Source organism: Natator depressus, chromosome 3 (assembly GCF_965152275.1).
Source record: "Natator depressus isolate rNatDep1 chromosome 3, rNatDep2.hap1, whole genome shotgun sequence".
NCBI classification, from domain to species: domain Eukaryota; kingdom Metazoa; phylum Chordata; order Testudines; family Cheloniidae; genus Natator; species Natator depressus.
Genome location: NC_134236.1, coordinates 174,722,311 through 174,735,706, shown reverse-complemented (window position 1 = coordinate 174,735,706; position 13,396 = coordinate 174,722,311). Strand labels below are relative to the sequence as shown.

General features: G+C 41.0%; 1 protein-coding gene across 1 annotated transcript in view; it reads right to left on the bottom strand.

Annotated features, from left to right (window-relative positions):
- The window catches only part of CAMKMT (calmodulin-lysine N-methyltransferase), a 333,428-nt gene that overhangs the window by 22,511 nt on the left and 297,521 nt on the right, over positions 1–13,396 (bottom strand). Inside the window, exon 8 of the mRNA XM_074949369.1 lies at positions 3,898–3,972. Coding sequence (XP_074805470.1) covers positions 3,898–3,972 — 75 coding nt within the window. The remainder of the gene's footprint in view (positions 1–3,897; positions 3,973–13,396) is intronic.

The window sequence follows — 13,396 nt, the reverse complement described above, 5'->3', positions numbered from 1 at the left end:
ATAGGCTATCAGGTCAACTCTCTTTTCCTTTAGCATATGCAGCAAAAGCTAAGTACAATGGGATAGTTTACAAATGGTACTTCAGACATGACTTGCAATCATTTGCAGCACCTAATGTACAGAGTCATTTATCTTTTTGCGCCGCTTCAACTGTAGAGCTGTCATACTCTGAAAAACATTCATTAGGTAAAAAAATTCTTATTTCCACACCATCAGATTTCACTGCAATTGAAATGCATGTACAAAGGTAATCTTAAAATGAACAATGACATGTTACTCTAAACTCAAGGACAGAGATCTTACTGCATTCCGGTAGAAAGGAATTCTTATATTAAATACAGTATAGTACACGCCAATGTCATGAAGTCAATCAGTAACTGGAGCTCAATCCTGCATTCCCAGTGAATCACAACCCTCAGTGACTTCAGGGGGAAATTTGGCAGTGAAAGGAATGTGGATTTGGGCCCCTAGGCTTCCATCATGCAAATACTTATGCTTGTGCCCAGACACAGGAATAGTCTCACTGATTTTGATGGGACTACCGGTATGCTTAGTCTGAGCCTATAGTCCAATCATAGCTGTTTACAACAGAAAATTGAAAGGCCAACGATTTTTCCCTTTACCCCGACGTCAACCTCACCCTCCCCAGGTTTCTCTTTGACATTTAATTAAAAAAAATAACATCACATTCATTTTTTCTTAATCAGGAAAATAATATATCCTGTATTTTCAGTAAGTCCAGAAATCTGGGGCACTCAAGAACCTAAGAAGAGTCTTCTTTGTGGCCTGTACAGAGTGGACCCATCTCTTTCTCTCTCCTCTATTCTATTCAATCTTACTTTTACAATTCCTGTGCCTGCATTTATTGCACCCCACGACATGTGCCACTGAAAGTCCTGTGGGTGGAGAAGTCCCCTTCTCCCCCACAAGAGCCTGAGATTAGGGACACAAGAGTAAAATACTCCAGTATACTGATGTTTTTTCAACAACATCTTTATCACAGATATGGCCTCTCCAATATTTTTCCCCTTATTTTTATCTCAAAGGTGACATTTTGCAAATTATTTGGAACTGCTGAACCATGAAACTATTTTTATTGTCAAAACCCTGAATGGTTAACTAACTTGCTTTCACAGTTTGCCTCTTATTTATTTTATAATCAAGTTGGGCTACTAAATGTAGCTGTGAACTAATAGGCTGTCTGTTCAGCGAAATAACTTATTTTCCACCCCTGCACAGAAGGTTTATGAATGTTTGAATGTAAATATATGAATATATGAATGATTTAAGAATATAAACAAATTGCTGCTTGTTGTAATCATGTATATTTTTACTTGAACCTCAGTGTGGGTTTGGAATGAATAGAGCTTGTTTTCATGTAAATGGGATCAAGCAGTACCACTGGTTAGCTATTCAGAGAACCAGACATAGATTTTATCCATGTACCTAATATTTGAACTCAGATTTTTACTTTATATTTCTCTATTCTAATCCCAGATTTTATCGACTGACAGTGACCTATGTGATAGGTCTAAATGCAATCTATTCTATCAATTTTTATCACTGCATACTTTAGGTGTCACCTGAAGAACTCTATGGAAAGTGATTTCTTTTCCTCTGGAATGGCAGCCCCAAAACTCAGAAAACTAAAATAACTCCAGCAATTCTGAGGTGATTCTTTACTTTGGGAGAGAAAAACATGAAAATAAAAAGATGATACTTTGATAAATGTATTCTACATTTTTTTAACTAACTCTGGTAACATATTGGGTAAATTATTAGTTTCTGTTATTGAATCAATGATTTTTAAAAAGTGAGAAATGTTACAGTGATTTCATGCTTATTAAAGAATGGGTGTATATTTGCATTTTGGCACTAGGAGCACTAAATATAAAGGAAATTTGTGTATAAAAATCTGTGTTTTAAATGAACCCTCATGTAGCTATTTATTAAAAATCTATAAACATTTATTCACTTACCTGTACCTTAAATGCTTCAAAATGAATGTACAAAACCCAGAGATTGAACATGCATTAGGATTTTATCTGTCATGTATGATCCTTTGTTTCCTAATGAAAGTACACTATTTCCAAACAGGCTGGGTGGAGTATTAGGCAAGACTATTAATGAAAAAATGACTTAAGTCTGGCTCCCTCTGCTATTCTCCCCAGTACAAATAGGATGACATGGTGTGAGTATCAAGAATACAAGAGATGGCACAGCCAGGTTGTTTTGATATTTGTGTGAAGAACAAATTTAACTCTAAATCTCTTGGCAAGACCTTGCTTCACCCACATAATCTGGAGAACATCCATATGCGAGCCTTGTCTAAGCCTCCGAGAAGACTACTGCCCTCCTGCTCATGTCCGCCAGCACTCTGATCTGACTTTCATACTTAATCTGATCTAATCCTGCCCAGCATTAACTTCATCTGTGCAATGAAACCTGGAGTATCCAGTCTAATATTTGGTGAGGAAGGCATTTACTAAATTACTTGCTGAAATCATATGGTGTTGTTTAGCTCCTTATTTTAATCAGATGATGCATCTCTGAGGCACATTATCAGCGATTAGTTAGAAACCCATCTCTGTCCTTTTTAGGAACAAAGAACTTTTATGAAATTAAATGCTAAGGGAAAGGTAGCACTGTTGCATTCAGTGCAAGCCAAGAAATAGGTAGCCATAAAGGACGAAAGATGAATAAATACTCTTTACCCCTTATTAAAGAAAATCAATATTTTTTCTGAAAAACCCCCCAACAATTTTCTTTAAAAAAAAACAAAAGCAATGCCCCACCACCAAACATAGTGAAAATGTTTCAGAGAAGCCAATTTAAAAGTGCATTGTTTAGAAAGACAATAAACAGTTTATTCCACCCTCCACCCCTTTTCCTTTTAATTATTTCTTAGTAAGAGTCAGAAATCTGCTGAATTCAACTATGCTGTGAAGTCATTATGTTCAGAATTTGGACTCTTAGAATAATTACATGCCTCAGAATAGAAACATTTTTATTCTGTTACAGCAATCTAAAGAATCAAAAACAAATATGAATTATGTAAGGAAGGATTTCTTTTAAAATTATCTTCCCCCTTTTTAACTGAAACTTGCACCTACATTTTCTAGCTTTCTTCATTTATAATTAAGAATGCACTGTTTTGAAAGTGGGCATGCAGTCACTCAGAGGACAGGATGAATCTGCACCGTCAATATCAAAAATTGGTCTGTGTCCACAACCGAATCTATTGATATATTTAAATAGAATCTATATTAAAATTTAACATGAAACCACTCAGTCACATATTAAGTATTGTGCTCTAATTTGTACTAAGCATTCTCTTATTATTAACAATATTTACCTGTGTAATAATGTGACCATCATTTTCAGTGTATGCTTATCAATACTGTTGTTGAATTGATTTAAGAAACAGAATGTGATGCAAAAAGATTTTGAAAATCTTTTTCCTCTGCAAAGATTTTCTGAGGAGCAAAATATTCATCCCCTTATATCAATAGTCAGATCTTTCCTAAGAAGTAAGCTAATTGAGCTGTTTGTGTTGATAAACTCCCTTTTCTCCAGACTGTTCCTCACTGAGCCATAATTATTTGCAATTTGCCTAAGTCGTCCATTTACTGATACGTCAAGCATGAAACAGAGGCAATTCCAGAAAATGGAAATGCTTCTCAAAATCAATCTTTGGGAAATAATGTGGTAGAAGTTACTGTGTGATAGAAGACTACCTTATAACTGTCACATGGAGATGAATATTAATTTGTTGAGGTTAAGGTGGCTTTGTGCTTCATTTGTTGACTTTGCTTAGCCATCAGCAAGCAACGCAGTACAATTACTCCAGCAAAGCTATTTTTTCTAAGATGAGTTTTATGATTTTTATGTACTTACCAGTCAGCACACATAACAATGTCAAAATGTCCTTCCAGTTGAGAGACATCTGTCTCATTATCCCATCGTAAAACGCTAGAGGAAAAAAAAGATTAAAAAAATTAGACTTACATTTTTTCATCTTTGGATTTTTTTAAAGCATTAACATTATTGTTATGTGGTATATACAATTGTTTTTTAAAGCATATACACATCATTTTAAAAGGAAGATACAAAAATACTGAAACATGCTTGAATATTATACATCTTCTTTAGTTCTGAAATCTTGAAGCTGAAGAACTATATCTTTATTCAAACATAAAGACAGTCTATACAGCTTCTCATCACTGGATCACCAAAAAATAGTATATTCTGAACCAGAGCCACTGGAATGGTTCTGTATGTTTTGGCCCTTAACACCTGTGTATCATGTAGTTAAATCAAAGCATTGTTGATCTGACTGCAGTACAAAATCGCAGAATAAATGTAGTGAATTCAAGGATCTCTGTTGTGTCTGGCAGACAAGTCTCATTGATGAAGTGAGCATTCTCCTGGGCTTGAGGGAGAAAGGAGGGGGAGAAAGAATGCCAAGCTTAACTTCAATGCCAGCTATGTTGCCTTAGGCAAGCTTAAAAACACACCAGTGCTGACTCTGTCAACACCTATTCTCTCATAGGTGATAAGTTATTTAATTCTAAGACATTTAATAATAGCCAAAAATGTACATATGTTCAAAGTTCTGTTTTGTTTATGAAGGCGGCTGTATTGTGTGGCTGTCATGAAGAATTTCGGCACTTTGCTCCCAATTAAAATCTGTAGTTAGCATTGGAATTTGTGAAACAGTTATAATAACATTACCCTATGCAAAGATTCAAAGCTCTCTCTCTCTCTCTCTTTTTATACAGACTCTGTTCCCCTTTTTTTCATTTTCTGGTTATTCATGAAAGAAAGGAGATAAACATTTATGGGGAAAACACCTGGGGTGGGGGCTGAAGGGGGCAACCAGGGTCTATTCTGATTATGTCCATTTGTACATACTTATCTCTGTTTTGTATGGGTCTTGACCAAACAGACCCCTCAGTTTTCTAGCAGCTCTATTCTACTTCTGGTCAAAAGCCATTTCCATTCACACACTACTCCTGATATTTAAATGAGAATCAGTCACAGGCCCGCTGACTGGGGGGGATTGGGAGGGGGCAATTTAAAAGAGCCCGGGGGCCCCCTTCTGCTGATGGCAGCGCAGCGGGGCTAAGCCTGCCCTCACTCCGCGCCGTTCCTGGAAGTGGCCGGCACATCCCTGGGCCTGTGGCCCCTGGGGAGGGGGTCTCCACATGTTGTCCCCACCCTGAGTGCCAACTCCACAGCTCCCATTGGCCGGGAACTGAGGCCAATGGCAGCTGCGGGGGCGGTGCCCCACCTAGGAGCCACTGCCAGAGGGGTGTACCAGGCACTTTCAGGAGTCGCCCGAGGTAAGCGCCAACTCCCTGACCCCCCTCCTGCATCCCAAGCCCCTGCTCCAGCCTAGACCCCAAACCCCGCACCCAAACTCCCTGCCAGAGCCAGAACCTCCTCCCACACCCAAACTCTCTCCCAGAGCCCGACCCCTCCTACACCCAAACTCCCTCCCAGAGCCTGCACCCCACACACCCTCCCACACCCCAACCCCCTACCCCAGCCTGGTGAAAGTGAGTGAGGGTGGGGGAGAGCGAGCAATGGGGGGGCAGAAATGGAGTGAGCAGGGGGCGGGTGCTCGGAGAAGGGGTGGGACAGGGGCGTGGCCTCAAGGAAGGGGCAGGGCAAGGGTCTTTCAGTTTGCACAATTAGAGAGTTGGCAACCCTACTGGGTGGGCACGTGGAAGCCCTGGCCGTGCTGGAACAGCGCGCCCAGCTGCGCAGCCAGCAGCTTGCTGGGCACCAGCCAGCACAGGCGCAGCACTGCGCAAATGTCAGGCAGACCGCATCCGCACAGGCTCGGCTTGTGCATGCCTGGGTGGCCCATGGACTGTTCTGCCCTGGGGCCTGGAATTGCTCTCAGCAGGCCTGAATCAGTGATAATATGTTCATTGAAAACCAGTCCCCTGTATATATAAGAAAAGGGGGGTACATGGCCTATGCAATGCAAAAAATGGGAGCCTGCAAAACAAAGAATTATAGTACTACAGCCTAAGCACACACAACTATTCCTTCCATTAGGGTGACCGTATTTCCTAAAGGGGAAAATGGACACCGTGTGAGGCTGGCCTGAGTCCCTCCTCCCCCTGTGGGTTTGGGACTGCTGCTCGCCCAAGCCCTGCCTCCCCGCCACGCAGGGCTGGCATCGCTGCTTGCCCCCCGCATGCTCCTGTGCACCACACCCCATTTTTTTCACAGACGTGGGCATTTGTGTTGTAGGAGCAAATGGGACAAAGGCCCCACTTTTGCCCCCCAAAAAGTCAAAGGATGGCCGGGACAGGGCTTAAAAAAGGGACTGTCTGGGCCACAAAATGGGACATTTGGTCACCCTACCTACAATACAAAGAATTACAGTACTACAACATAAGCGTGCACACGCATGCACGCACATACACACACACAAACAAATGACAATGAGATATAAAACTTTATAAAATGGAAATTACGAAAGGAGAAATCTGATTGGCTGGCAAAGCTTCTGCCTATGTTGGTATCAGTGTAACTGAACAGATCAGAACTCATTAGCCAATTTACCCTCCTGGAACTTATTGTGCCAAACCAAGGGCGGGGGAAAGAGTTGGTTAATTTATTATTTCCCCCTCAAATTGAACGTAGTACAGATTTTACAAACTAGGTGGCTTTGCAAACTGGCACTTTGAGTACTCAGCAGACAGCCAGTAGTGAAAAGTGACAAAGGAGAGTTCTCACTCCCAGCTGCTGGATGCCTGCTGGCTACCAGCGGCTTTTTCAACCCTGTTTCCGTGGAAACTTAGAATGGCGAAAAATAAGGTAAAGGTAAGTTTTGTGGGTTTTTTAGCTCTCACTTTAATTTTGAGACTCCTGAAACAGAACTGGAAATTCGTAGATGAATGCTGAGTCTCAAAGGCCATGTTTAGTTCTAATTGCCACAGAAAGAGTGATCAGATCAGAGCAAATAAGGGTTTGGAATTTTTTTTAACCCTCACACTTTGTGCCTTATATGAACTGTACTGAAGGCACAGATGCCTTCCCCTGAGAATGGCTCTCCCACATTTACTGCCTGTTGAGCACTCAGAATGCAAACATCTGATCTAGCCCTAAAGAGTCAGAAGAATTTTAGGGACAAATTATCAAAGGTTGGCACCTGCAAAATTTGCACATCCACCCCTACTGCAAGCACAAACAGGCATTTGTATGGTTAAATGACAGCTCAGAAACCCTGGTGCTGAACAAATAATTAGCTGGAGAAGTTCCCGTTGGCATGATTAAGTGAGATACTCACAGGCTCAAGATTTCCAAGTTCATCTCAGGCACTAACCTTCTAATGAGCAAGGGAACATCTTTATCAATGATTCTTCACCTCTGTGCCAGAGCTGAGGGAATTGGAGGCAAGCTAAAGGAAGGAGCCATTGTTTCTGCACTTAAGGGATACAAGTGACTAAGAAACCGTCATAGAAAGTACAAAGGGGCAGCATCGTGAGATTGGAATATACCAGACTAAATGAACTTTTTTTAGAAGTGCCCTTATCTTAAAAGTACCGCCATGTTAAATACTGTGCTATACAGAAGCTTTTAAAGCTGTGAATCAACCATCTTGACTGCACTCTTAAGAAGATGGAAGTTCTCTGAACATTTTTGAAATTTTAAAATGTGTTCAGTATAAATAATCTTTTTGTGCAAATTTACAGCTATGAAATGCTATATTTTAGTGTGTAAAAAGAACAAAGGAATGGTTTTTAGTCACCAATTATTGGAGACGGTCCCAAGCCACAATATTTGGATCTATATTTGGGCACCCAAAAGTTTGGAATTACATTCAGAGGAATAGTTTGGCTTCATTTCTACACATTACCCTCGGCGATACTGTTCTTTCAAATATCTGACAGCCATAGTCCTCTCTCTACCCTCTTCAAAGTAGCCATCTTGGATGAGAAGAGAGCACAGGAGGAAGGAGTTCCCAGGAGAGTTTCTGAAACTTTAAAATGTTGGCTTACACTTTGTTTGTTATTCCAGTAAAATCAAAGCTTTGAAAGCTACAAAAAGCTCTATAGACCTTGTGAGGGGAAACTACAAGATGGCAAGAGCTGAATATTTTGTAAGATTAGGAAAGTATGTTTTCCATGAGGTTCTTTTTGAGTAAGCCATATCCAAATAGACTTTTTCACTAAAGATAAAACCTTTGCCTCTCAAGGCAGTATAAGGGAAATCCTTTCTAATGTAACTAAGTCAGGTGACTATAAATAGGCACCACTTAAAAAATTGAGGTTTAGGTTCCCACAATTAAAATAAATTAAGCAAGCTTTGGTGAAAACACATCTGAACCCCATTTTAAAAAGTGGGGTGGAGTTTTCTGTTTTGTTTTGTTTTTGTTTAGGTCACTATATAACAAAAAACATTTTAACCGTTTTTCTCTTTTTTAAAAAAAGTGGGGGGGAGCGGGGGGTTTGGAAGGCTGTGGGTAGTTTGGTTCATATCCAGACCAAGCTGATAGTAGATGATATGGTCTATATCAAATGATCTTGACCAGTTCCCAGAGCAAAAGTAGCCACATCCAAACCCATTACTGTAATTAGCAACCTTGATGGCAGTCCCAGCAAAGAGGACAAGGACTGAATGAGCCATGTAGAATGAACTATCCTCTCACCCACAAATATGGCTCTTCCAGATCAGGAATGAAGCATAGTAAAACAGTATGAGGAAATGCACGCTGCTGTTTCAATCTCCTTTGCTGTCAATCCACCACCACTCAAAAGCAATAGATTCACACACAAAAATTAAAAGAATCAAACCATTTTCATATTTTATTTCTCTTTTCTCTTTTGAATTGGCAGCTAATCCAGAGAATGTGATTTGTGTCAAGTAAGTAGAACTGTGATAAAAACATCAGGAAAAGGACAAATGAGAGAACAAGGACTAGAAGGGCATCCTTTCTTTAAGCACCACCAAAGCCCATGAAAATGTTTCCTTCCATTTCAAAGAGGCAAATCAAAGATGGCAAATGCTGCAAGGACAGGTATAGTAGACAAAGATCCATCTTCTCCACATAGTTGTCATTTCTTGGAGAATAAGCTACAGTTTAAGATATGTTTTAGCAGATTCTGTTATTTTGGGTGTGTTTGCATTATCTCATTTCTGTGACTCAGTGGTTGTCTTCTTAATGTGTCCACACAGATAATTTTCACTGACAGAACAAGATAAGTAGACTCATCACAAAAGTTATGTATGCCTCCAATTTCCCCTGAGCGGTTCTGGCAAAGGCTGATGCAGGTTCTAGTAGACATAAAGTTAGTGCTGTAGTAGTCACACACAGAGAAAGTGAGAGCAGGAACAACAATGGTGCAAGAGATGCAAATGATGTTGTTGACTTGCTTAAAATAAAAAACAAAATCTTGTTTCACATGGCATCTGAGCAACAACATTTGGGGTTCCCCTCTCCCCACTTTTTTTAGTAACTGAATTTAGGTTTTAGTTTATGAAAACTATTAGCTTTTGTGTGTGCAAGTATGTGTAAAAGATTGTGTAAGGCAGTGTGGGTGACTGCATGTGTGAGTGCAAGTCATTAACACATTATCATGCGGGAAGGCCAGCTTGTTTTCCCTCAGTGTTCAGTCCATACTCCTCAGTTCTGCATAAATAAGCCAAGAGGCTGGATAGCAATTTGGGCTTCCCCTGATAAAAGTTGTTATTTTAAAACCGGAGGACACAATTGCTTGCCTCCTTCATTCCTGTGGTTCTGAGTAAAACTCTTAGGACTATATTTTCAAAATGATACTGGCAAATTATTTTGTCTGGGCATATTGGGTGATATTCAGTCTTCTGCAGAGGACCAGCACAAGGCCAATGGTCACTGAAATCCCACTTGGGTCCTATTTTGGGAATTAAAAAGTGCTTAGGTCTTGTACTTGTTCTCCACATGGGATGAACTTCATCAGTGATGAGTACTGTGCCTGAGAAAATAATTAATTCTCAACATTACCCCCTCCCCTCCCCTTCCAAAAAAATTAATGAGACAGCATTGTTCCAGTGTGCACTTTCGTCTTTGTTTTGATGTAACCTGCGGCGACTGTAGGCATTCTGGCAATAGATTAACTATAAAGAGACAATGAAAAACATCCGAACTTTTAGGAGGGGCTGGCTGGTGCTGAGACTACCTGTACAACATATTCTAATAAAATTCAGATGGAGAGGAGAGATACAGTTAAATTAAGCCATTGCTTCCATTTTTAGCACCAAATTTTCCAAATTGGCTGACTAAATTTGTGCACACGTCAGCTGCATATCAAAATGCACATCTGTTTAAGTAAGAAGCCATTTGGAATATAAATATCCCATTTCTAAAATACAATTATCCATTTTGCATGCACGAATGTTCCACACTTGATGTGCATTTCATTTAAAAAAAAATAAAAGAACAATGTATATATGTCTATAAATATTACAAACAGAACCCTTTTGTTAAAACAATGACAATGGAGTTGCAAAGTCAAGCAATAAGGAATTAGGAAATGTCAGAATTAAGGTTGCCTATGCAACCTTAATTTGTTCCCCCTGTGCATATGTATTATGATACAGTCTTTACTTACATGTTCACTATTTCCACAGGACCTCGGCTTCATGCAGTGCAAGGATGGATGGTGCTTACATTCTTAAATTCTAATTCGAACAAGTATATATAATAAAATACATTTCAAAACACAGGATGGCACAGGCACAGTGTTACTGATGAGATCAGTGTATAAAGAGTTCACATAAATGGATTTAGAGGAGAAAACTGAAGGAAAGGAAGGAAGGCAGGCATTTGCCAGATGGGAAATAGGAGGTATTCCATGAACAAGGGGAAGAATGAAAGATAAAAAATTGAGAGCAGAAAAGATATGAAGGGAAGAGTAAGCAGAGGTAGGCCCATAAGGAATGAGAGGGGAGGAGGCGATGGCAAGAGAGGCATATGTGGGTGAGAAGTTTCCTAGATTTTAAGAGTAGAAGGGACCACAGTGATCATCATAGAATATCAGGGTTGGAAGGGACCTCAGGAGGTCATCTAGTCCAATCCCCTGCTCAAAGCAAGACCAATCCCCAACTAAATCATCCCAGCCAGGGCTTTGTCAAGCCTGACCTTAAAAATCTCTAAGGAAGTAGATTCAACCACCTCCCTAGGTAACCCATTCCAGTGCTTCACCACCTTCCTATTGAAAAAGTTTTTCCTAAGATCCAACCTAAACCTCCCCTACTGCAACTTGAGACCATTACTCCTCGTTCTGTCATCTGGTACCACTGAGAACAGTCTAGATCCATCCTCTTTGGAACCCCCTTTCAGGTAGTTGAAAGCAGCTATCAAATCCCCCCTCCTTCTTCTCTTCTGCAGACTAAATAATCCCAGTTCCCTCAGCCTCTCCTCATAAATCATGCGCTCCAGCCCCCTAATCATTTTTGTTACCCTCTGCTGGACTTCTGCCAATTTTTCCACATCCTTCTTGTAGTGTGGGGCCCAAAACTGGACAGAGTGCTCCAGATGGGGCCTCACCAATGCCGAATAGAGGGGAACGATCACGTCCCTCGATCTGCTGGCAATGCTCCTATTTATACAGCTCAAAATGCCATTAGCCTTCTTGGCAACAAGGGCACACTGTTGACTCATATCCAGCTTCTCGTCCACTGTAACCCCTAGGTCCTTTTCTGCAGAACGGCTGCCTAGCCACTTGGTCCCTAGTCTGTAGCAGTGCATGGGATTCTTCCGTCCTAAGTGCAAGACTCTGCACTTGTCCTTGTTGAACCTCATCAGATTTCTTTTGGCCCAATACTCTAATTTGTCTAGGTCCCTCTGTATCCTATCCCTACCTTCCAGCATATTTACCACTCCTCCCAGTTTAGTGTCACCTGAAAACTTGCTGAGGGTGCAGTCCACGCCATCTTCCAGATCCGAAATGAAGATATTGAACAAAACCTACCCCAGGACCGACCCTTGGGGCACTCCAGTTGATACCGGCTGCCTACCACACATGGAGCTATTTATCACTACTTGTTGAGCCCAATGATCTAGCCGATGATTTTATATCCACCTTATAGTCCATTCATCCAGCCCATACTTCTTTAACTTGCTGGCAAGTGGGAGACCATATCAAAAGCTTTGCTAAAGTCAAGGAATAACACGTCCACTGCTTTCCCCTCATCCACAGAGCCAGTTATCTCTTCATAGAAGGCAACTAGGTTAGTCAGGCATGACTTGCCCTTGGTGAATCCATGCTGACTGTTCCTGATCACTTTCCTCTCCTCTAAGTGCTTCAAAATTGTTTCCTTGAGGATCTGCTCCATGATTTTTCCAGGGACTGAGGTGAGGCTGACTGGCCTGTAGTTCCCCGGATCCTCCTTCTTCCCTTTTTTAATGATGGGCACTACATTAGCCTTTTTTCAGTCATCCAGGACCTCCCCGGATCGCCATGAGTTTTCAAACATAATGGCCAATGGCTCTGCAATCACGTCCACCAACTCCTTTAGCACGCTCGGATGCAGTGCATCCAGCCCCATGGACTTGTGCTCATCCAGCTTTTCTAAATAGTCCTGAACCACTTCTTTCTCCACAGAGGGCTGGTCACCTCCTCCCCATACTGTGCTGCCCAGTGGAGTAGTATGGGAGCTGACCTTGTTCGTGAAGACAGAGGCAAAAAAAGCATTGAGTACATTTGCTTTTTCCACATCCTCTGTCACTTGGTTTCCTCCACCATTCAGTAAGGGGCCCACACTTTCTTTGACCTTCTTCTTGTTGCTAACATACCTGAAGAAATCATTCTTGTTACTCTTAACATCCCTTGCTAGCTGCAACTCCAAGTGTGATTCGGCCTTCCTGATTTCACTCCTGCATGCCTGAGCAATATTTTTATATTTCCTCCCTGGTCATTTGTCCAATCTTCCACTTTTTGTAAGCTTCTTTTTTGTGTTTAAGATCAGCAAGGATTTCACTGTTAAGCCAAGCTGGTCGCCTGCCATATTTACTATTCTTTCTACACATCGGGATACTTTGTTCCTGTAACCTCAATAAGGATTCTTTAAAATACAGCCAGCTCTCCTAGACTACTTTCCCCTTCATGTTATTCTCCCAGGGGATCCTGCCAATCAGTCCCCTGAGAGAGTCAGAGTCTGCTTTTTTGAAGTGCAGGGTCCGTATTCTGCTGCTTTCCTTTCTTCTTTTCTTTCTTTCCTTTCCTTTCCTTTCTTCCAGACCATCTTGTCTGACTTCCTGCTTACCACATGCCATAGAATTTCACTTAGTAATTCCTGCAAGAAGCCCAGAGCTTCTGAGTAAACTAGGGCATATCTTTTAGAAATATATCCAGTTTTGATTTAAAGACTTCAAGTGTTTGAGAATCCACCACAG